General features: G+C 39.4%; 1 protein-coding gene across 1 annotated transcript in view; it reads right to left on the bottom strand.

Annotated features, from left to right (window-relative positions):
- Positions 1-8,499, bottom strand: part of LOC121440955 (ATP-binding cassette sub-family G member 3-like) — a 45,871-nt gene extending 37,372 nt beyond the window's left edge. The window contains exons 1-5 of the mRNA XM_041642037.1: positions 8,277-8,499; positions 7,180-7,401; positions 5,141-5,200; positions 3,976-4,090; positions 3,287-3,439 (exon numbers count right to left, since the gene is read on the bottom strand). Of these exons, the coding sequence (XP_041497971.1) occupies positions 3,287-3,439; positions 3,976-4,090; positions 5,141-5,200; positions 7,180-7,382 (531 nt within the window). The 5' untranslated portion in view covers positions 7,383-7,401; positions 8,277-8,499. The remainder of the gene's footprint in view (positions 1-3,286; positions 3,440-3,975; positions 4,091-5,140; positions 5,201-7,179; positions 7,402-8,276) is intronic.
- Between the last annotated feature and the right edge of the window lie 17,455 nt (positions 8,500-25,954).

The raw sequence follows: 25,954 nt of genomic DNA, 5'->3' as shown, positions 1-25,954 counted from the left end.
TAAATCCATGTGGGGAGTCCAAGGCCGCTGGCAGCTGAGGAAGGGAGGGCTCCCGCCAAGCCGAACTAGAGCCCGCCAAGCCCGTGGCTGCCAAGCTGAACTTGGGGCTGCCAAGCCGAACTCGCGGCTGCGAGTGGGGAAAGGAGAGGTTCTAAAACCAAACGTTGGGTGCCAAAATGAAGGCGTAAGTCACAAACAATGCCACACCAATTCGGGGTTATGATTATTAGGGTGGTATTTATTTAAATGGGAAAAAACTTACAGATCACTGTCCCAGGCAACAGCCCTCTAAGCAACCAGGAAAGGAGTCTAGTCGCCAGAGGAGCAGGAAGTGAAGAGCAAGAGGAGAGGGAAGTGGCCACTTTTTTAAAGGGAGAGAAACCACGCCCCAATGGGCTGGTACCTCAGCGGTGATAGGCTGGAGGAGTGGGAGGACCTCCCGCAACACAGTCCCACACAGATATACACTGCTTTTTTATCAAAAATTCCACGTTGCCTTATTAGAAATTTTTTAACTCCCTTAAGACTTTGCAAATTGACATTATATATACTGTACAGCAACACATAATTCATGACTCATTCTTGTAGGCAAATCCAAAAGGTGGTATAGTCTACAGGTCAAACTGGCATAGTCTTTGCACCAGTCAGTGAATGAGTAAGTGAGGGAATAGCACTCACACATATACATATTTCAGAGCATTTTGGGGTCATGTAGAAACATGATGCAAGGGAAACTTCCATTACTCTACAAGGATGACCCCAGCTAAGATTTATAGCAATAGTGCATAGACTGAATTGGCCACCTCCTGTAATCAGATTGGTGACTACCCAACTGTTATTGAAGAGTTTACCAACTGATGGAAAGAGATGTGGAGATCCACAGTCAAGCACTGGGAAAATCCTGGGGAATCATGTTAAGGAAAAAGGATTACATGAGCCAGGTGGTCAGGGTCATCAGAAGGGAATACACAGAAGCAACTGGGCTGCTCATGGGAGCTCACAGACTATGAACCAATGGCTAGGGAGTCTGCTGGGGATCAATCTAAGTCCTCTACATATGTGTGTTGGTTGTGTGGCTTGGACAATTTGTCAGACTCCTGGAAGTGAAAGCCAGGCCACTCCTGACACCTTGGCTAGCATTTAGAAACCTGTCCCTAATGCTAGGTTGCTTTGTGCAGCCTTAATAACAGCAGAGGAGCTTAGTTCTACCTCAACATAATATGCCATGCTTTTTTGCCACCCATAGAGGCCTGCAATTTCTGGACAAAAGTGAATGAGGAGTGAACTGGGGAGGGGGAAGGAGAAGAAAGGAGGAACAACTGGGAGGGAATGGAAGGAGAGACTTTGATTGGGCTGTAATATAAATTAAAAATAGCTAGTAAATATTATATTAAAATTCTTGCAATCTATTACATTTTATGACTTTCAAGAAGTTAATAAATATTTTATAATGTTGTCCTTAAAGAAACAAGTAAGCAACTTAGGGCTTGAATAATTATTCTTAAAAACCTAGAAAAGAAAGTATCTTTTGTAAACATAAAACCACATAAATAAACAGAGCCAAAGCTCACAAAATTCCATCACTCAGGAAAAAAGATAGCATGATAAATGCCAGATTTTTTATTATTCTTCCCAATAAGACAAATATCTTGTAAATGACTGTGGAGAAGTATTGTAAGAATCAGCATCCAGTACCTTCCTAGTCCTCACTGCCTCTAAGAAGTCACCACAGGAGTTAATCCATGAGAATCCTATTCTGGAGAGCCCATTTTCATCTATACCACCAAATGTCTGCTAAAAAGACTTCTATATATAATCTCTCAACAAGCCAGTGTTATTGTAAGAATTACGGCAGTTTGGGAGAACAAAAGAGTAATGTTGGAAAACTATAGGCATATAATTAATTAAATGCTTGATCAGAATCTGCAAAGAATAAAATAATAAAAATCAATTACTACAAATGGTTATAGATTAGACAGAGCTAAGGATATCAAGATTTTGTTCATTTTGATAGTTAAGAATTGAATTGTGAAGATAAAGAAATGTCCGTATTTTTTATGGATAAAAATGAGGGATTGGGAGATGAAATACTATAAATATTTTTAATATATCAGTAAAATAATTAGTAAACTCTCACAACAGTCAGCTGTGAAGTTGAGCCTTCTGTTACATTTCCTCATCATGTTAAAGTCTCAGCAGAAAGAGTCCCTTGCATGTGGTTTTATCTATAAAACCTTCCAGATAGTCTGGGAATAAATATTAACAGAAGATAAGGAAGCAGGGAGCAAGGGCAAAGTGTACCCTAGTTTCTGTACAGTTGATAAGATAGAAGGTAAATAAAGAGAAAAGTTTTTATTTCAGCATACAGTTCAAAAGTACAGTAGAGAATTGCAGGGAAATCAAGGCAGGAAGCTGATGAAGCTAGGCACATCCAGTCAAGAGCACAGAGTGGATGAATGCCTGCATGCCTGTCAATGCTCAACTCAATCAATCCTAAGAATGGCGCTGCCTGCATTGGGCTGCGTCTTTCCACATGGCCTAACTTAATCAAGACAATTACCTACAGAAATGCCCACAAGTCAACCTGACTACAGTTCCTCATTGAGACTCTCTTCTAGATAATTCTATATAATTCTCAACTGTGTCAAGCTGACAGTTAAAGCTGGGCACCACAGACAGGATGAGATAAATACACAAAAAGAAAGACTACAAAAAATAACAACCACTACACATGTGAGAAGTAAAAGCTAAAGAGACCAAGGACAGCCCTGGAGGGAAATAAATGCAGAGTGAACACAGAGCCAGAGTTCTCCATCTCACGTGCTGTGTCTGCCCAGAAGCACATTCTGAAAGAAAAAGGAACAAGTCCTTTAGGGGAGGAGACAATAAACAGAAGAAAGCACTTGTCCAATTCTATGTCAAGAGTTTAAGGCTGAGGGATGAGTAGGCTCACGTGAGGAGCACTTACTTGAAAATGGCCATGTGAGGGACACTCTTCCCTGCTGGATCACACTCTATTACCAGGTTTAACCATTGTTAAGGTTCCCCACCTTAATTTGCACTCCATATCATGTAACCAATCACTTACTCATTAATACAGAAAGCAGCCACCTTGATCACACACATTATAAGAAACTGCTGACAGAATGTCACATTATTCATACATGGATCTCTCTCTCTCTCTCTCTCTCTCTCTCTCTCTCTTTCTCTCTCTCTCCATCTTCCCCTCTCTCTTCCTTTCACATTTTTTTTACTCTGAGTCTTTCCAGACTTTTCTTCCCATTACCTTGGCATTTGACACTTTATCCAGACACAGAAGTTCAAGGACCTCATTAATTCGCCTTCTTTTTTCATCTCTTGTCATAGTCATTGGCAGTCGAAGAGCAGCTGAGAACTCTATGTTGTCTCTCACAGTCACCGTGCGCATCACCACGTCATTCTTAAGGTTAAGTGGAATTTTAAATTTAATTACTGGTAGTTATAAGTAAGACCATCTCTCTAATATATGTAACCTAGTCACATATAATGAACCCAAACTTAATGCTTTACTTAAAAAGTCTTTTAATTTTTAGTAATTTCAAATACAGAGGAAGTTGCAATCATTTCCACCCCCCTCCCATTTAACTTCTATATACAGCTCAGGAATTTTGGTGATGAATACCTTCAATTATTTGCATAAAGCATCTTCTAAGCAGTAGAGGAATATGAAGGAAGGTTAATATCAGACAACAGTAGTCTTTTGTAGAATTAAATTACAGCTGAAATTAATAATACTGTGCCACACATATCATACACCAGTACCTCCCCTTCTTCATGTTCAATAATGCTACCCTCAGGCTAATGAGTCATTGTGCAGAGAAAGTAGGACATGTAAATGTGTCATATAATGAACTGGAAACACACCAATATATAAGATGAGCACCTACCGAAACAGAGGCATGGGAAATATAAAATTACAAACCCACCAACACTTACCTGTGGCACATAGCCAGAAATACATGTGAAATTGGCAGGTCGAGGTTTTCCATTTATCAGAATATCTCCTGATAATCCTCGTGGGTCTTTCCTTGCAGCTAAGACATCTAATAACCTACAAGGGTTACATATGTTGTGTGATTTACTCCCTCCCTTCAGTAACAGCTGTCGGTTTTCAGATACTCAGAATAAAAAGTCTGCATATCAAAAGGTTAAAATCTCTCTCTCTTTCTCTGTCTCGCTCTCTGTCTCTCTCTCTCTGTCTGTCTCTGTCTCTCTCTCTCTCATCTCTCTCTCTCTCTCTCTCTCTCTCTCTCTCTCTCTCTGTGTCTGTCTTCTGTTCATTATGTGCTGTAATACATCCCAGAATTGTGAATGTAAAACATGATCTACATGACCACCCCTCTCTGTAATCTGACCTTGGGAACTCAAACAGGCAATGTGTGTATTTTGAGAATTAGGCCTGGTGATATTTTCTTATCTCCACAAAACTCTTCTTCATCTTCCTAATTTTAATACTATCTTGATGTGGAATTTTCCTCTGTATTCTGTGATTACCATTAATAAAAAGAGAACTGCTTTGAGCCTATAGCAAATCAGGGCAGGGCAGAGTAGAGATATACAGGGAAGAAAGGACTGAATACTGGGAGAAAGAAGAGCAGAGTCAGAGAGAAGCCAAGTAGCCATGCCAGAGATGGATGGAACTTTAGCTAGTAGGTTACAGCTACGTGGTGATACATAGGTTAATAGAAATGAGTTAAATTAAGTTGTAAGAGTTAGCTAATAAAAAGCTAGAGCTAATGGGCCAAGCAGTGTTTTAAATAATATAGTTTCTGTATGATTATTTGGGGGCTGGGCAGCCGGGAACCAATAAGCGGCTCACTCCATACTACACTATGTCATCACATTAAATAATAATATGTCACAGTAACACATGCCAACCATTCTATCATTTCCTATCAGTTAAAGTGACCTAGTAAAATTTTCTGCTCTTGATATTAAGTTAGAATATACCCTCCTGCATGTTCTCCACAGCACACGGGACCAGACTCACATGTACACACAGAGATACACTCATGCATTACTACAATAACTCTATGAGAGTTATTTTTACAGCACAGAAACTGGATACAAAGGGCTTGTGTATGCTTTCCATTATACTCACAAAGATCTACTCCCATCTTGAGGTCCCATAATTGCATTAAGGCCAGGTTTCATGATCCCACTGTAAACACAAAATTACACTGGTGGATTTTTCTATTAAAAAGAAGTTATATAAGTTGAATATGCAGTTTAATTTGGGTGAAATTGTACACAAAATAAAACTATAAACTCATAAAATTGAAGTATTAATAGAAGTCTATTATTTGTAAAAGATGTAAATTGCTAGGGGAAACTCATCAGAAAAATGCCTCAGATATCACAAAACCCCTTTTGTTTATTATTTAAGGCCTTGTCTTTATTGAAACATGGTGCATCTCAGTTCTGTGTCCTTGAAACAAGTAGCAGGATCTCAGGAGAACTCCATCACACACATGCCCTTTATATGCCAAGTATATAACAGCTCCTTGCTAAAGTTTGATGAGAAATGTCTTTATATAGCCCTGCTTGCTGCCTTGTAGACCTCGTTACAAGAAACCAGTGATTTATGGGACATCAATTGCCATGTTGTTACTATTAAAATAGAATAAAAAAAATCAATGCATTCTAAGTGGAAACTCAAAGACTATAAAGAAGCACTATCAATAGGATAGTATTGCCAAGTCTAACACTCAAAAAAACAAACAACCCACCAAAAAAACAAGCAAACAAATTGAAAAAGAAAAAATAAACAAACCCACAAACAAACAAAAATCACACAAAAACAAAGTTAATAAAAATGTAAAATCTAATACATGCTCACAAAATGATGATTTCCTTTCCTGATAAAGAGATTCACATCCCCTCAGTTTAGATTTGGGAGACATTTCTCATGTAGGGGACATTATTTATTGATGTATTGGTACAGCACAAACACAAGCTGTGTTTGGAAATTGATTGATTCAGAGTGGTGAATATTCAGATTGAAAAAAGTATAGTCTTATCGAAACATAGCTACATTCCCAATTGTTATCTCATATCCAGACAATGTGTCAATCCTTTGCCCTACCCATTCCCCTCTTAGTAAGAAAATGATGGAAGTTGTAGGCAGAGGAGCAGAAACAACTAATGCCCAAGAACAGCTGTGATGGTTGGGGGGGGGAGTCTATGCAGACTGTGTGGGGAAATCTTAGATATGTGACCTACTCCACTGAAAAAGGTACTGAGCCATGTGGCTAACATATATAAGAATAATGAGTTAATATAAGTTATAAGAGCTAATACAAAGCCTGAGATAATAGGCCAATTAGTTTATCATTAATATAGTCCTCTGTGTGATTTCTTTGGGACTTGTCAGCTGTGGGAACTGGACAGGACAGAAACCTCAACAAGCAGGCCCTCATGTTACAGGATATGTGTACGGATGTGTACATAATTCTTTTATGAATTAAATTTCTAGGAATTAAATTTTCAATATTCTTTCATCCTACTTTGAATTTAACCTTGTGTCTTTGTTATTATGTTTTCATATCAAATTGTAGAATTAAAATAATGTCTTATGGGTTTTTTTCATAAAATGCCTATGGGCTTATCAAACGTGTTTGTATTTTCAAAGAACCAAATTTTGTGTCATCAATCCATTATGTTGTTCTTTTAATCTCTACCTCAGTAATTTTACTGTGATTATGAATCTATCTGTAAGTATGACAAGGTGAAGCTGGTGAATGTTGCTGAGGGAGGGTGAGGACCTATGCTATACCCCAGAATCCATATAAACTTGGGTAGAGTGGTGGGCATCTGTAACTCCATGCTCTATGGAGAAATTAGAGACAGAAACAGGAAAATCCAAGGACACTTACAGACTGGTATCCTGACATAACCATCAGTGAACAATGAGATATTCTGTCTGCAACATGGTTGAAGGTGAGCACCAATGCTCAAGGTTGCCCTGTGATGTACTTGTGCCACATATGTGTCATAGCATACACACATCTTATGTCTGAACACGTACACACTTATGCAAACACATAAGCAGATACATACACATACACAAACACATAAAAATATGAGATTATTAATAATAGAGGAAGTTTATGTTTGTTCAAAAATTGTTCATGCACATACCTGATATTTGATAGTCTTTCTATCACACATGTTTTTTTACAAAATGCAAAACCACTTTGCACTGTTTCTTGATAGTTGATGTTATTAAAACTTAGCACAGCCTTTCCAGTCAATGTGTTCTGGTCACTGGTGTCCATTCCAGGAAGGTCATTGGGATTTCTTTCTATCATTGGTATTGCAACAGGGTCAATATTGGAAGACATCTCCAGAGGTTCTTCCTTCCTGTAGAAGGAACAGAAATTGTATATGATAGTCCACACAAACATTATTATTGGATAACACAGCACACTTAAGGATTGTTTTAATCTGTGTAATCACAAACAGATCCCTTCCTGATGAACAGCACATATGGCTGTGATTACCTAAAGACCCAATGAGAAGCAGACATGAGGATACATAGACTCCCCTTGGACACCAAATTCCTAAGAAACAAATGAGCTCTAAGGAGTAGAGCATAAATATTATTCATAATTCATAAAGGAAGAAGGAGACAGATGAGGGGCCAGATTTGTCTGTAGCCAGAGGCTGCTTGATCTTTCCTGGCCACCCAAACCTGAAATAATCACATAGAAACTATATTGATTACAATACAGTTTGGCCAATAGCTTAAACATATTTCTTGCTAGCTCTTAAACCTTAAATTAACCCATCTCTATTATTTTATATTTTACCATGAAGCTCATGGTTTATCAGTACCTGTGCATGGGTGTCTTACTCCTTTGGTGGCTACATGGTATCTCCCTGACTCTGCCTAATTTTTCCTTCTATCTGCTTGGAATTCCCATCTTGCCTTATTCTGTGCTTCAGTAGGCTCAAAGAAGCTTGAATAGGCTCAAGGGTATTCACAGCAAAGAGAGGGGGATTCCACAACACCTTGCCTTTTCTGTCTAAGTAAAAAAGAAGATTTTAACTTTAATATAGTAAAATCACAAAATTACCAGAATATAAATATTGTAATTATAATTACAAGAATTACAATTGTAATAGCAAGAATTACAGTTATATCTACTTTATCTTTTATCATAACTAAGGTAAACTATAATTATGACTATTTATTCTTCAACTCCATCAAAGACTCCAGAAAGATATGATATTACCTAAGTAAACACGTAGTGCATTGTAAGCAACTTCCAAAACTCTTGAATTGACAGAAATCTTACTGCCTGGGCAGTCACTCAAAGTTCTTCTGTAACATTGGAGCATCCATCTTCAGCCTACAGACCCATAGCGTCTGGCAGAATTTTCCATGAAGCATGAAATTTCACAGACAGTTCCATGTAAATTGGCAGTTTGTCAATAATTTTCTTCTGTGTCCTACAGAACGTCTGGCAGACTCTTTCATGAAGCAGGAGACCTGAAGGACTGTCTCACCTTTAGGCAAGTTCAGGAGTCATCTTTCTGTGGGTACTGCATGTCTAGTTCATACAGCATACCATCAATCAGTCCAATAACAGTTTCTTGTCCAAATGGCTAATCAGCTCCATAAGGAGACTCTTTGATGCCTACCATCCTGTGAAGTAGATTAGTGCTACCAAGAGCAAATGTATCTTATTTTCATGAAAAGTCCTAAGTTTTTAAAACATTTTAATGCCATATTGTTAGTCTCTGAAAGAGTTGAAGAATACCTAACTGAAATATATCTCTATATATCTAGAAAACATAACATGACTACAAGCTTGACTATTATAGATGACTATCTATTAACCTTTATTTCTTAATTATCATTACATTTTTAAATGAGAATCACAAATGCAATACCTTAATCAAGTGCAGAAACATACATTTACCTTAAATTTGTAAAAATAGACTAAAATTCATACCAATGCAAAGTATGCAAATATATATCATATCTCTCTTTAAATGTAAACAAACATTTATAAACAATCATTTAGGGAATTTAGGCACAGTTTTCTCCAAACTGCTTCCTGCTTTTTATTGGGCAAAGTAATTTTGGGTGTTCATTGTGACCCTTTGGGGGATCTTGGTCCATCAAACCATGTTAGTCTGGAAAGAAGACATAGTTTCTCATCTTCTGTAGAAACAAAACAGAACCTCTTTTCCAAAGCAACATATCCTTAGACCTCAATTTTGAAGTCAATATGTCTTTAAAATACCTTTGCTGGCTTAGCTTAGCTGTCCACACAATGAAATGTCTCTCTGTACTTAGTCAAAGTAAAAAAATAAATAAAGAAAACACAATAATATACATAATCTAGACTCTCTACACATTTTCCATATTTATGTAGTTTATTTTACTTTATTACTTTTTCTAGAGCTTTAATATTTATTTTTTATCTTTAACCCTTTAATATATGACTGTCTATACTCTTTTATATTATAACTGTTTATACTATTTTTCCTCTATCTTTCAAGCCTACATACATTTTTCCAACACTGAGACCTATTTACAGGACCTTTCCACATGAATCTGTCTTTATTGCATATCTGCAATTATTTTTTGACTAGGAGTGGATTTTTTTTTTATGATAAGCAGGTGTGGCTAGGCCAACTCTGTGGTCCTGCTTTCTTGCTCTGCCCAGTCCAACACGGCAGAGGCATGTTCACTGCTTCTGAGAGCCATGAACACAGCCTCATTTTCAGGCACACAGAGGGTGGTGGGTCTATGTTGCCACTAAACAAGTAGTACATTGCTCACAAACCCCATTTAAATGCTCCATAGCTGGACCTCTCAAAAGAGACAGAATCATTCGTGCTGGTGAACCAGGAAACCACCATTTTTAAAGCTCTGTACTTTTCTGCTGATGAAGCTAAATCAGGAACCCTCTTAAAGGAGTCACATCCCCGCTTCCTTCCAACAAACAGATCAAAAAGCTGCATTAAACTCTTTTCCTTTTTGTGTGTCTAGAATTGCTTTCCAAACTTCCTCAAGGTTTTAAGTGGATTTAGCTGGCATATGTTGGCATCAATCTGTTAGCAGAGGCTGCTTGTTCATTTCCTGGTCACCCAGACTCCTGAAATAATGATACAGAAATTTGTATCAATTACAATACTGTTTGGCCAATGGCTTAAGCATATTTCTAGCTAGCCCTTACACCTTAAATCAACCCATCTCTATTAATCTTTGCATTACCACAAAGTCGTGCCCTACTAGCTAGTTTGTGCCACTTGTCTCCTCTGGCAGTGGCTACATGGTGACTCTCTGACTCTGCCTCTCTCTCTACATCTCTGTTCAAATTTCCTGCCTGGCTTTACTCTGTTAAGACACTGGTCAAAAGAAGTTTTATTCTTTAACCAATAAAAGCAATACATATACAGAAGGACTTCCCACACCACTTTATCTGTTTGGAAGTCCTGCCTTTCCATTTTCTGTACTGCAATAGACCCAAAGCAGCTTTTCTATTAACCAATGGTATTCACGGCATACAGAGTAGAATCTCAGATCATTTGTCTTGATTGAAAAGTATATTTTGATATAATGTATTTCAAAGGCAGATATATGACCACAACTACCACATCTCCTCCGTGTGTGTGTGTGTGTGTGTGTGTGTGTGTGTGTATGAGAGAGAGAGAGAGATTTTTCCAACTATCATAATTTGTTGGACTTGTACAGAAAACGGGACAAACAAATTTTTGGCTATTTTCAGATTGTACCTCCAGTTATTAGGCAATTTTGGACAGCCAGCAAGATGAACTGCTAATAATGACATCATCATTGCTTTAATGGGTATGTTGTAATCTAGGAAGACATGGATTTTAAAGTGACAGGGATTTACTAAGCAGTTTAAGACTTTAAAGAAAAACAATACAAATTAAATGTAATTGTCTCATTTCAGAAGTTATTGATGTCTGCATTAAAGTAAGGCCTTCAGTGAACTCAACTTAGGAAATAGTTTAAAATACCATGATGTAGGTGGGTCTTCTCTCTATGTGTTGCTTTCATTGGTTAATTAATAAAGAAACTGCTTTGCCTGATAGGTCAGAACATAGGTGGATGGAGTAGACAGAACAGAATGCTGGGAAGAAGGGAAGTGAGTCACATGCCATAGCTCTCCTATCTGAGATGGACGCAGGTTAAGATCTTTTCCGATAAGCCACCATCTCGTGGTGCTACACAGATTACTAAATATGGGTTAAAACAAGATGTGGAATTAGCCAATAAGAGGCTGGAACTAATGGGCCAGGCAGTGTTTAAATGAATACAGTTTTCATGTAATTATTCTGGAGCTAAGCTAGCTGTGTGGGAGCTGGGCCACAGCCTGCCACTCCCATCACTACAATATCATCTTCAATATAGCTCTGGTGTATTAAATGAGCACAATAGGATGGTTTCTTAGGCAACTTTTTCAAACATTCATGGGCCTAAGTGTTGCTGGCCTGATATTTTTATAGGTAGGAAAAATTGTTTGTATTAATGAGTTACTTATCAGCATAGGCTTTACTGTCTGTGCTGGACACTTGTACATATAAGGTACAGAGTTATTTTGCCTCAGAATTTACTTCCAAAATGAGACAAATTGCTGCTGTATAAATGGAGTCATTCAAGACAAGGCACACCTCCTGTCCTGTATAATACAGAGGAACACAGATGGGCACAGCCTGTGACCTACACACTCCTTCTCAGAGTGCCAGAAACCAGGAGATTCTATTCTCTGAGTTTGAGATCTGGTGCTCTGGGATGCACTGGTTGGTAGGTATTCATAGGCCACAGTAATGGAGGTGTGAGTGACTGGCAAACACAATAGGAGCTCAGGCTGTGGAGGCACGAGGACAGACAGCCCTGCCTCCCTATGGATGACTGCTGAGCCTCAGAGTTCTGAGCAGGTGCCTGGCAGATACTTTGGTTTCTGAAACTGACTCGTGGTACAATTTGTGTGCAGCAGACAGGGGCTGAGAACTTTGAACCTGAGTAAAAAGATTACTGAATTTCCACAGCTTCTTCTTTATTGTATGTGGTTTATGGCTGGGTGGGATCTGAAAATGCTTAGGCGAACAGCTTTGATCCCAGGATCTTTCTCCATTGTGGGCCTCCATACTCTGTTTGCCATCTACATTTCCCATAAAGCATCTGGTAGACATGACTTTGTTTAGAGAAACCTACAAACAGAAGTCCTACCTGGACCACAGGCACAAAGACATCTGGGGTTAGCAGTGACAAAGACTATACAAATCCTCACATCAGTGTGCAAACAATATTCACTCCCATGGGTGCACAAACAACAACAACAAAACACAAGAATGTGAGGAAACAGAACTTTCTCAAAAGATCATAACTTGTCAGCAACCGAATCAAAAGGTATTTAATTGGATAGAATGCTGAAAAAATTATTCAAAGGTTTACTTAAAAATTATTACAACTTCAAAAAGATGGAAAACTGAAGGAAATAAGCAAAGAAATATAGAATATGAATGAGAAACTTTAAAAAACGCAAATCTTGGAATAGTTTGCAGATAAACTTTTAAAAACTCAGTAAAAACCACCACCAGCAAATTAAATCAACTGAAAGATAAAATACAAGAGCTTCAAATACAAGGTTAATAAGTTATTGCATTTTTCTTTATTCAAGAGTAATGAAGAAAAACTTAAGATGACCTCCAGAACATGACAGACACACCAAACAGGAATGTTTTTATTAAAATAGAATGCTAAAACAGAAACTAAAGATATAGAAAACCTATTCATTCATGCAATATCCTAAAATATTCTATATCTATTGAGAGATTAAGACATCAGGGTAATTAGTGGAGGTAATAAATTACAGAGGTAATTTTGACCACCATATGGATATGAGCAGAAAATAATATTGTCATACAACACTATTGGTAAAATTCAGGGAGTTGAGAACAAGAAAAGAAAATCTGCAAGTTACTACATAGAAGACCCATGTTACTAGCATGTACCTGGTTGGCAAATCAATCATGACAGCAGAAGGTTCCTTGACAGAAAAGCTAAAGGCCGGAGTGTGCAACTATGTATTTTGAGTCCTCAAAAAAAAATATAGACAACCAATGTGACTACATGCAAATTTTCCTTCAAGATGAACACAGCTAAAGCAGTGCATGACCTTAGAAACAGCAGTGAAGAAGACACTCCCGGGAAAATAAAAACACAAAGGAAAAAGACAGAAAGCTATGATCACAAGAGCTCAGGAGAAAATAACTCCTGTAGTTCTAAGGAATCAACAGCAGTAACTCAGAAAGTGTGCTGGTTAGCTTTAGTCAGCTTGACACATGCTGAAGTCATCTGGGATGAAGAATACTCAGCTGAGGAATTGCCTGCAACAGATTGGGAAGTCTTTGAGGCATTTCCTTGATTGATGATTGATGTGGGAGGGCCCATCCCACTTAGGGGTCCTAGGATACTTAAGAAAGCAATATGTGCAAGCCATGAGAAGCAACTAATGAGCCATGTTTCTCCATGGTCTCTAATTCAGTTCTTGCCTGAGTTCCTGCCTTGGCTTCTTTCAGTGGTGGATTGTGATGTGGAAGTATAAACCAAATAAACCTTTCCCTCCCCAAGTAGCTTTTGGTCATGATGTTTTATCACAGCAATCAAAAGTCAACTGCCAATGAGCCAGCAAACATCTAAGATGAGAGAGAAAGAAAAGAACATATAGCAACTAAAAGAAAAACAGAAAAATAGAAGGTAAAGAGAAACCAATCAAATTATAGGATTTAATTCAGTTCAAACATTTTAGCACTAACCTAAAAATAAGTAGATTCAATTCATGAGTAAAAGATGAAATTGGCAGGCTGAATTGAAAAGCAGAAAACAATAACGAATTGTTTATTGCAGCGGGAAACCCAACTAGCTGGCAACGCATATGAAGACTGAAAGAGAAATGATGAAAAATGGCATTTTAAGCAAACAGAGTGGAAATCTGTACTCTTACCTAACAAAACAGACATCCAGTCAATGTTAGGGAAAATAAAGATAACTACATATTAATAATTGGAACACTCCATCACAAACTTTTAACAAATCCAAAAGGTAATTTCTTATATTCTATCAGATCATAATGAATTGTAGTAAAAGTCAACAGTAATAGAAAGCACAGAAACACATGGTGAAAGAACACTGTGTTTTTGCAAGCATGGTCTAGCACATAACATGATCCAGGATAAGTATGATATAATCTCAATAGATGTAGAAAGTCTTTAGAAAACTAAACTCATTCTTTTTTTTTGTTGTTGTTTGTTTGTTTGTTTTTTCGAGACAAGGTTTCTCTTTTTTTTATTATTTTTTTTTTTTTGTTTTTTCGAGACAGGGTTTCTCTATGGTTTTGGGAGACAAGGTTTCTCTGTGGTTTTGGAGCCTGTCCTGGAACTAGCTCTGTAGACCAGGCTACATTGATCACAGACCTGAACAACTAGGAAGAGAAAGCTCATTCCTGCACACAATAAAGAACATTGTGATAATCCTTGCAAACAAATATACTGAATAGGGAATAACTTAAATCAGTTCCTATAAATACAGGATAGAGCCAGGAGCAACCATCCCTCAATTATTGGTTACTGTTTGGATCCTCAGAAAAATACGAAGAGAGGAGGAAGAGAGATACAATCAAGAAAGGAAGAATTGCCCCATTTGTGTATGAAATGCTTTTATATTTAAAATCCCAGCAGCTGGAAGAGCACTTGCCTAGCATGTGCAAGGCTCTGGAAATCCACATACCAAGAAAAGGGCTCTGAGAACCACCCAGGGTCCAGCAAGAGGTCTCTGCAGGTAAATGTGCTGCCTGCACAGGATTGACCATCTGAGTTCAATCCAAGAACACCATGGAAAGGGGATTACAGGGGCATGCCTTTGCGATTCCAACACAGAGATCACCTGGAAGCTGAAGGGCCAGCTACCCTGGAGTTTGCAGCATGGAACAAAATACAGGAGAGATCTTCTCAACAAGCTGGAAGAAAAGAACTGACTCTCAAAACGTTATCCTGTGATCTCCACACACATTGAATCTACCCATAACACACCCTACTCCTCACCGCTCCGCGTGTACACACACTGAAAATGCCGAGAGAAGCTGTGGGAAGCATATCTGAATTAAATAAACAGAATAGATTATGGAAATATGCTTGCAGACCTCTGAGTATTCCCAAAGTCACAGGAGTGTGCATTGTAAGTCCATGAGGTGTGTGATGCTAATTATACTATCAGAAAGCCATTCCTGTCGCCCATACTCACTGCTGTCAGATGCAGGAGAAGAAGAGAGACCCAGGCTGCTGCTCAGCTTGTCCTCAGCCTCTGCCTGCATCAGGAACTTCAAGGAAGGAAGGTGAGCCTGGGCGGCACCAGAAAAGAAGAGTGGAGCTACCGCCACCTGGTGGTCAATCGGGATTCTCATGTACAACGTTGTCCTGGAGCCTCAGGTCTGCACTGAGCCCTAGATCAGGCTAGCATCAATCAGTTGGACGGTGGGGAGGCAGCCTGGGAAGAGAAAAAAAAAAAAGAAGAGATGTCTGTCTTTCCTTCTTTCTTAATAGACTGACGGTCGGGGTAATAACTAGGAGGTGAATATATGGTTAACACAGAAAGGGACAAATGGGGTCAGTACAGCCAAGGGTATGGCTTGTTAAATACCCAGGTTGTCTATATAAATTGATTTATAGCTTCACTTTATATCTGAAGAACCAATTTTGAAACAATTCACTGTTCACGATTGTAATCCCTATGACCAAGAGGCTGAGGCAGAATGATTTGGGGTTTGGGCACCTGGGCTAAATATTGAACTCCGTCATTAAAGAACAAGAAGAGGGCAGGGAGGGGGACGAAGTGCAGACTGGAGAGAGCAGCAGTGAGACACAGAAGAAAGACAGAACCACAGGGCTTCCCTCAAGCCCCACCATGGCCATCCTCTCCAGAGGTCACCACATTCTTACTTCTGTCATTTGTTGTCTACTTCTGTTTAGTTTTTATGTCTATCATGTAGTAGAGCTGGTGACCTGACCCAGGGCTTCAGGCCTGGCCCACTTATGACCCTGACTACAACCCAAAGTCTGAGGATTTGATAACTATGTCATCAGCTCTCTAGTTGATTCTCTTCACCCTCTAACCCTATCCTGGTCTTCCTCTAAACCCGAGTGAATCTGTAACAACTGCCTTACACTTCTGTGGCACCTGGAGTTTCCTGGAGCAATAACTCACAAGGAGGTGTCCCAAGTCTGTGGCAGAATTTTTGTTAAAGAACCCAGACTCTGGGAGCAGCGTTATCCACTCACACAGAGAACTGCCTTTCAAACTCATTTTTTTTAAGAATTTTTGTTTAATTGGCTCACAAAATTGTAGATTACCACCTAACTTTTTCATACAGATCTGGTTTTAGATAAACTTACCTCCAACCCTCACCTTCTTCCTCCTCCCTTACCCCCAAGTAACCCTTTATCTGCCAGCTTTCCCTCTCTATTTTCATATAACACACATCTAACTGCCCTTCATAGCCATGGCCCTTCCTGACCTCTACAGGCATCCAAGTTAAACTTGGAAAGACCAACATTTGAGGGTGAAATTTGTTTTCCCAAGCCTGGATTCCCTCACTCAACATAGTATTATCTAGTTCCATCCAGTTACCTACAAATTTCACTTTCTTTACAACTGAATAAAATACTGTTTCCTGTATGTACTGAAGTGAGTAAGGCAAAGCCATCTCTTCCTGATTCCATTTTGGTCTGCTCAGACAGTTTTCAGCCCTCTACCCCACAACAGTGATGTCTGTCTTGGAAACACATTTGGGATTCCCATGATGACCATTAAACAAAATAATTAGTGATGTATGAACTTAAACTAAAATCACTGAAGAAGATGAAAGTCAAAATTCATTGTCATGTTGTTTCTGAAATCAATCCGTTCTGTCAAAAGATGTGATGCAGGGTTACTCTGCTCCTCATCCAACATCAATAAAACTGCAGGTTTTTCCTTGAACATGCTGTACCTCTGAATTTCTGCACCAGGACCCTTGATGCATGAGCCCACACTTAAGTCAGTGGCCAAAACTAAGGGACTTTATGAGCTTCATTGTCTACATTAGTGTGGTTCCATATCAACAATGCATGGATTTATTATAGTGCCACATTTCCATTATGTTCCTCAGCAGCGCAACCTAACACTGACATCCAGGCTGTTTCCCTTTCCTCCATTGTGATTATAAAGCAGTGAACACAGATGAGCAAGTATCTCTGTAATAGGAGACAGAGTCCTGTAGATACATGTGTGGGAGAATGTCCTCACCAGATATAGTATTGACAGGCGAATAATAGCCAGAATACAGATGAGTTATATATGATTTTAAAATCTCTCTCATCGACAGTAAGGCAGAGGAAAAATATAAAAATTTATATTACTTAGGATGACAAGATGTAGTTAGGTGTGTCTAAAAGTTGTAGACTTGAATTAAAAAAATAAAGGAGTGCTAGTTTAGAATGTTATTTTTATCTATTAGTCTTTGATTAGTAGACTCTATTTTGATGAAGCATTGTTACATAGAGTTTGCCTAGTTAGTGATGTGCGTCTGTGGGACCACGGCTGCAGTTGAAAGTAGACCTGATGAGTTAAATTTGCATTCAAGGCAATAACAAACCATTTTAGCTATGAGAGGGTAGTATCAACTGTCTCAAAATATAGCAAGATTTTCATTGCAGAACAATTTTTAAAGGCAGTCCAGTTCCTGGGCAATGTAGTTCAATATGGTTTAAAAAAAAAGCAGCATAGGACTAAGTAGTGGGTCTTGAAGACTGAAACACAGGAACTCTGTGGAGGAGTAGACTGTCTCAGACTCTGTGTGGCATGCAGGCATCTATGGAGTAGTTTCTGTCTGGAGTGAGAACTGGAAGGCAGGGCACAGAGCTACAGCAAGGTGGCTGCCATAGCCAGAGGAAGAGCAATCTGTAACACTTTAAATGATTATAAATCTGGGAGAATAAATATCTGTTCAAGGAAGAATGTGATGTTAAGGAATCTTAGAGAGGAAATGCTATCTCTTAGGTGAACACTTGGATTTTTTTTTTTTTTTTTTTTTTTTTTTTGCCGAGGACTAACCTCAGCAGAGAAGTGGGTCTTGAATCTGGGATGTCTGGAAGGTGGAATGGGTACATGGGTACACGAACACAGGGTTCTGATGCAAGCTGACAGGCTATCAACTGCAAAACACGTTCACCCTCTTCTTCTTCCTCCTCCTTTTCTTCTTTTTCTTCTCCTTCTCCTTCTTCTCCTTCTCCTTCTTCTTCTTTTTCTTCTTCTTCTCTTCCTTCTCCTCCTTCCTCCCCTTCCTCCTCCTCCTCTTCTTCTCCTCCTCCTCCTCTTCCTCCTTCTCTTCTTCTCCTTCTCTTCCTCCTCCTCCTCCTGCTCCTCTTCTTCTTTTCCTCCCCCTCCTCCTCTTCCTTCTCCTCCTCCTCCTCCTCTTCCTCCTTCTCTTCTTCTCCTTCTCTTCCTCCTCCTCCTCCTGCTCCTCTTCTTCTTTTCCTCCCCCTCCTCCTCTTCCTTCTCCTCCTCCTCTTCCTCATCTTCTTCTTTGTAGAGTTAATCATACAACAGTTTCTGAGCTTTCACCTAAGAGATTAACTACTTGCAGTTTATAGAAGCATATTTCAGTGGGTTTTACTCCATTGTCGTACCTCTCCCATTGCTCTTCCTCAAAATTCTAATTTTGATTTTTAAGGCCATACGCAATCAGCCCTAAAGGCCTAGTTTCTTCAGAAATTTTATTCATTATAGTGAAGTTCTTTTCTGTTTCAGTATAATTCTTTTGCCAAGTTTTATAATCTGCATTTGTCCCTAATTTCCCCAATTCTTTCATCAGTCAGGTTTTTCCCCATAACCTGCTTTACAGCTTCAATGCCTGCCCGCTCTATCAGATCAGAAGACTCATATTATCATACAGCACATCTGTATTTTCAGAAGCCACTGGTGTGGAAGGAAAAACATGAAGAACAAGTGCACTAGTAGAACTGCTATAACCAGAATCATCTGTAACACTGCCAAATGCGTATGCAGACACCATAGAAGCTGTCGTTGGGACAGTAGGTGTGTTCTCCTTGGCCCTCAAGTAACACGCTCATTTAGCTGCCACTGGGTTGTCTGGAGGGAATTGCTTCCTGCATCTCAGGAACCACACATGGAGAAGGCTATGTTTTGCCATCTCAGGCATTTTTTTTAAGTGTATGAGAGAAAGGCATTTCAGGACAGTGAGAAAGGGAACCCTCCCCGGCACAAAAAATAAATAAGTAAAAAATAAAAAATCAGGCAGGCAGGTAGGAAAACAAACTGCGGACAAATAATAAAATAATACTTTTCTGAGTTTATTTTCACCTGTGATGATGTTGGAAGATCTAAATTGATCTCCTTAAGCTTATAAGAACCTTTCTTAAGAGGCAAAAATATTAGATATAAAAGGTTATTATTATTTGTGGTGTGTAAAGAAATCCATGTTCTGAAAAAATGAAGGAGACTCATTTTTGAGTCATAATAGACGTTTTTGGGAACCTGAAAATAATTTTGGTTAAAATCAGTAACATTTATTTTTTGTTTTTTTTGTTTAGAAGAATGGATATATATGAATTAAGAAGATGCCTCCATGAAAAATCAGGAGTATTTAAGAGTACTTTTAAGTTTAGAAATGAGCAAGGGAAAATTAGAATCCTGAATTTGTAGCTAAAATAAAACAAGCAGTTATTGTTATAAGTTTATCAGAATATTATTAATGTGAAAATTTGAACTTTTGAAATCTTATTATCTTTGTTATTACTCAAGCCTTTTCATCTCCAGACCTTTATAACTTGCTTTTACATATCATAATAACTTGTACTTTATATACTCAGGGTACATTTCTCTTTCCAAAATTCATTTTCACATCCCCACACTTAGAAAATCTTTACAAATAACTTTCATATAAACTTTACTGATTAACTCAAACCTAAACTTCTGCACTTTATATCTCAAACTACTCCTTTAGACCCAAAATAGAGCTTACTGGAACCTCAGGGCATATTAAGTTTTATCTTTTCAGCATAATTTTAGACATCTTATGAAAGACCCTCAGAGAGGACCTTTTCCTCTGATGAAGACCCCAGAACCAGGACACTCCGAGACCAGGCCACAGGATGCAATTAGCAAGAGGTTTATTGAGTAAACACAGGTACCTGTGGGCAGCAAGTCTTTCAGAGGACTTGTGCGCCTGCAGACTGGGGGAAGGTCTTTTTATAGGAAAGAGGGCAGCAGAAGCAGATTACAGAAGCAAATGCGTGGTTAGTGGTCAGTTGGAATGGGGCAAGGGGCATAGGTGGTTTTTCCTTTCCCAGAACAGATGTATGGGATAAGATATCCTGTTTTCCTTTTGGTACTTCCTTTTCCAGCACAGATGTATGGCAACAGACTTCCTGTTAATTGATTCTATAGATATCCTGCTTTGCAGCCAGGAACCCTGACCTCACTCTGCATTTACCTTGTTCGTCAAAAGCCTTGTGAAATGACGTTACAGCAGCTAAGCTGGGATCTTTCATAGGGGAAATTGTTTCTTCTGTGGATTGCTGATATTCTAAGTTGGGCCCATGTGTTGACTATAGGCATCCTGTTTCCCTAGGCAAACGGGATGCTCTCATGAGAGCCGGCTAGCTGCAGGTCCTGGGGTGGGGGGGGGGGGGGGGGTGTCCGGAGGGTCTTTCACTTAAAACTTTTGAACTTGTGTCATTTATTTTCATGACCTGCATATTTTCCTCGGGCATCATTCTCTAATATGAAAACAAAAGTTCTTAACCAAACATACAATACATAAGGGGACGCTTAATCAGAAATACAATATATAAGAAGATTGGTAATTATGAATTGTTTATAATGTACCATGAGACAACTTAGGCACTGTACACAGAACAAAATGGCTGCTTTAAGAGTAAAGAAAAGAGGAAAAAGTGTATTTTAACTGTTCTAAGGATAACAGGCAACATGGAGAACATGTAAGCTCAGTTATTTTTTAAAATGAGTTTTAAAAGACAGATACATGCCGGGCGATGGTGGCGCACACCTTTAATCCCAGCACTCAGGAGGCAGAGGCAGGCGGATCTCTGTGAGTTCGAGACCAGCCTGGTCTACAGAGCTAGTTCCAGGACAGGCTCCAAAGCCACAGAGAAACCCTGTCTCGAAAAACAAACAAAACAAAACAAACAAACAAAAAAAAAACAGATACATTATAGCTATGTTTTTATCTATACCTTTAAGGTAGATGGAGCTTAATAAGACAAATGGACAGCTGAAGAAATGGATCTCGTGTTAGGATGAGAGATTTTCAGAGATAATGAATGCTGTAGGATTTAACATAAAGAGCAGCAGCAATGAGCTTTTTCTGGGCTGGCCAGCTGGGAGGGTCTGAGAAGTGCAGGCTGCTGAGTCAATAGACAGGATAGAGTAGGGGGATGGGCAAAACAGAGCAGTGTGGGAGAGGCAGAGGATAGTGACTGGAGGAGAGCGGAATTCATGAAGCGCATTTCTGCGGTTCATCTGATGTCTCCAAGTGAACTGAGAAGCCCTGTAGAATTTTTACAAATCGACTGAGAGAGTGTTCTCTCTCCGGAATTTGTCTGGGATGGGAGAACCGGAATTTCTGTACCTGGACACATCTTTTGTAAATAAACCAAAAGCTCAGGGAGCCTCATCCACATAGAGAGAAAGAGAGACAGATTTTTAGTGCATCCATTCGCCAATGGAGAAATACTTTATGAGATGTGGAGAAATCCTTTGAGTTTATATATCAGCCTGAGGGATTGGATAGCTGTAGGCACAGGTGCGGTCTGTCCTTCTGTCATCAAAGCCTGCTCTGCATTTTAAATGAGGAGCAGCAGGGGCACCTGGGCTCCAGGCAGCAAGAGAGTTTCAGGGGTTCTTGGGGCAAAATTTAACCATTTAGTCTCTAGGAATCATAGTAAAGCAAGTTGTTTGGAATAGGCAGAGATCTGAACTGACAGCCCGGAAAACTGGGGGAGAACGCGGCAAAAATATGATTGACCATTATTTGCTTTCTCGGGCGCTCTTTCTAAGTGGCTGGGCTAGAAGGAACAGGGAACTGAGGGAAATTCATTCATCCTAACAAAGCATTTATTTCCTTCGTGCTAGTAGCGTTTGGTCAGAAGTGAAACCTCAGCTCTTGACACCCCTATATCCAAGAAGCCTGGGGTGTTTGTTGTGGAATTATCACCCCAGACCCTGGCATCCATTTCAAGCCCTCTCCTCTGGGAGTTGCCTTAGTCTGGACTCCTCCTCCAGTACAGTCCACCAAGCAGTGATCCCTCCCCAGGGAGGGTCAAGAAAGCCTACCAAATGGTGGCCTCTCCCCAGGGTGGGTCAGGACCACAGGCTATTTAGGCTGCTGCCCCCTCGCCTATAAAAGGAACATGTGGTCTTCCGGTTTTGCTTGGTCTTCCCTTCTCCCTCTCCCCCTTGCAATGCTTTTCCAGGGCCACCCAGGAGTACTGCATTAAACATGGGCATCTTTTATTCAGTCTAACTTGGTCTGATTGGAATTATTTGCATCAGCGGAGAGGCTCACTCTAAAAAATATTTCTAACAGTGAGAACTCTTTAAAGAACTGCTGATTTGGAAGTATCTCTGGCACACTTCCAGAAGGGACCTCCTGAGGTGCCCTCCTATGGGGGGGAATAAAGGTGTCCTGCTCACTGCTCCAATAGGGACCTGGCTCTGGGAACTTGCAGCATTCTCAGGTGAGGATTAGGCTATAGATGAATGCTAAGGAGATTTCTCCACTCCTGGATCTTCCGGGACACCACTTCTTCAAACTGGGATGGTTCTGACATGCACTACTTCTTCTCCCTGGATAGACTTGTGTACCTACTTAGCTAGGTCCCTCATTACCTCCATACCAAGTAAACAGGATTCTTCAGGGTCCCACCATTTAGACCCCTTCAGGACCCAGCTAAGGCCAGTGAAGGAAAATAACTAAGAAGATATAGGGAAAAACAATTTACTCATAAACAATTTTTCCTCAGTATGTCTTTTTACTGTTCTCTCTTCCTTGTAAACTGTTTTAATTTTTCTGTCCTATCTATAACTTGTGAGCTTGAATTTTCTGTTTCAATCCTAATTTCAGTTTCAGTTTTCTGCTAACTTTTGCTTTTGTTCCTGCTTCTTCCTTTGCCCAATAAGGAAGCAACCAGAGAAGTATAGGCAGTCACAAATTTTAATGAATTACAAGTAAATGTAGACATTGTAGTGTCCCTTTTTGTCACAAGCAGGCAGTGGGTGCATACTCAGTAGGAAAGGTAACAAGACCCCATGGTTTATTAAATCTACATGAAGGAGTCCTTGAGAATTAAGTTTCTCTTCTATAAGAGCCAAGTGTTTGTTTGTTTTGTTTTGTTTTTTGTTTTCTTTAGGTATTAGGTTCCTTGGTGACCTGGGATTAGGATCACCATGGAGAAGGACATATGAAGGCTTGAATACAACTGTTGGTATCTCTATGTAGGAGCTATTTCAATATTTTTAAGCAGTCTTTGGGTGTCATTTAGAGTTCATAAATGACCCATTCATAATTGGAAAGGCTGGTGAGAAATCTGCGTGGATAACATGCCCCAGATAAAAAAAAAAATAAAAGTGACTGCATTTGGATTTTTTCAAAGACCACCTGAATATCACATAATGTTAATTGTCGAATCAGGAATATTTTTTAAGTCTATATTTGAGCTAAATATCTTTCTCCACTCCACTCCCTTCTTCCCCCCTCCCTTCTACTCTCTCTCTCATGATCCTGAAGCTCCTGTTCCCGATTTACTGAGGAGATCTTGTCTTTTTCTACTTCTAGTGAAGATGTGATACATGCATGTCTCTCTTAGGTTTCTCTTTGTTGTCTAGGTTCTCTAAGATTGTGAATTGTAGGCTAGTTTTTCTTTGCTTTATTTCTAAATGCCACTTATTGGTGAGTACATATTTTATTTGTCTTTCTGGATCTGGGTAACCTCACTCAATATGATGTTTTCTAGATCCATCCATTTGCCTACAAATTTCTAGATGTCAGTATTATTTTTTCCCTCTGTGTGGTTCTCCATTGTGCAAATGTAACACATTTTCCCTTTCCATTCTTCAGTTAAGGGGTATTTAGGTTGTTTCCAGGTTCTGGCTATGACAAATAATGCTGCTATGAATTTATTGAACACATGTCCTTGTTGTATGATTGAGCATCCTTGGGGTATATACCCACACGTGGTATTTCTGGGTCCTAAGGTAGATTGTTTCCTAATTTTCTGTGAAATTGCCATCCTGATTTACAAAGCAGCTGTACCAGTTTGCCATCCCACCAGCAATGGAAGAATGTTCCCTTTGCCCCATATCCTCTCCAGCATAAGTTGTTGATGTGGGAATTCCCTCTGTGTACTGCGATTGCCATTAATGAATAAAGAAACTGCAGTGGCCTGTTGATAGGGCAGAAGTTAGGTAGGCAGGGAAAACTAAATGGAATGCTGGGGAAAAAATGGAGCCATTGGAGATAGACATGCTGAAACTTTATTGGTAGGCCACAACCTCATGGTAATGCACAGATTAATGGAGATGGGTTAAATTAAGATATAAGAGTTAGCCAATAAGAAGCTAGAGCTAATTGGGCAAACAGTGATTTAGTTAATACAGTTTTGGTGTCGTTATTTCAGGGCTAAGCTAGCCGGGAGGTTGGGACAAACAAGTGGGCCTTCATCCTACAAGTTAACATCAGTGTTTTTGATCTTGGCCATTCTTACAGGTGTAAGATGGAATCTTACTCTGTTGAGTTTTCTGATTAGGTTTGTACCCCATTTTTTTGTGGGATTATTTGTCCTTAGATAGCAAGTTTTTTGAGTTTTTTGTACATTTTGGATATCAGTCTTCTGTTTGATGTGGGGTTGCTGAAGATCCATTCCCATTCAGTAGGGTAGCATTTTGTCTTGTTGACCATGTCCTTTTCTTTACAGAAGCATCTCAGTTTCTAGCGGTCCCATTTATTAATTGTTTCTCTCAGTGTCTGTGATTTTAGTGTTGTATTTAGGAAGAGGTCTCCTGTGCCAGTGTGTTCAAGTGTACTTCCCATTTTCTCTTCTGTGAGGTACAGTGTGGTTGGTTTATGTTGAGGACATTGATCCATTTGAACTTGAGTTTTGTGCACAGCAATAGACACTGATCTATCTACATTCTTCTACATGTTGACAGCCAGGTATGCCAGACCATTTGTTAAATATAATTTCTTTCTTCCATTTCATATTTTTAGCTTCTTTATCAAAATTCAGGTGTTTGTAGGTGTGTGGTTTGATATCCATGCCTTGGATTCAATTCCATTGGTTTTCCTGTTTTTATTCCAATACTTGATGCGGGAGTGATTTCTTTCTAATCTGTTGCTTTCATTGGTTAATTAATAAAGAAACTTCCTTGGCCCATTTGATAGGCCAACCCTTAGGTGGGTGCAGTAGACAGAACAGAATTCTGGGAGAAAGAAAGCCGAGTCAGTCAGTCGCCATGATTCTCCCACCCAACACAGATGCAGGTTAAGATCTTCCCTGGTAAGCTACCTCATGGGCTACACAGATTATTAGAAATGGGTTAGATCAATATGTAAGAGCTAGCCAATAAGAGGCTGGAACTAATGGACCAGGCAGTGTTCAAAAGAATACAGTTTCTGTGTAATTATTTCAGGGCATAAGCTAGCCAGGTGGCTGGGAGCCAGGTGGAACGCAGCCTGCAGCTCCTTCAACAAATACTAGGCTGTTTTCAGTACTATAGCTCTGTAGTAAAGTCAGGGATTGTGATGCCTCCAGAAATTCTTTTAATGTACAGGATTCTTTTGGCTATCCTGAGTTA

Source organism: Microtus oregoni, unplaced genomic scaffold (assembly GCF_018167655.1).
Source record: "Microtus oregoni isolate MIOR12 unplaced genomic scaffold, Mior012 000072F_ref0000427, whole genome shotgun sequence".
NCBI classification, from domain to species: Eukaryota; Metazoa; Chordata; class Mammalia; order Rodentia; family Cricetidae; genus Microtus; species Microtus oregoni.
The sequence above is the reverse complement of the archived record's forward strand: the minus strand, read 5'-3'. Positions and strand labels throughout refer to the sequence as shown.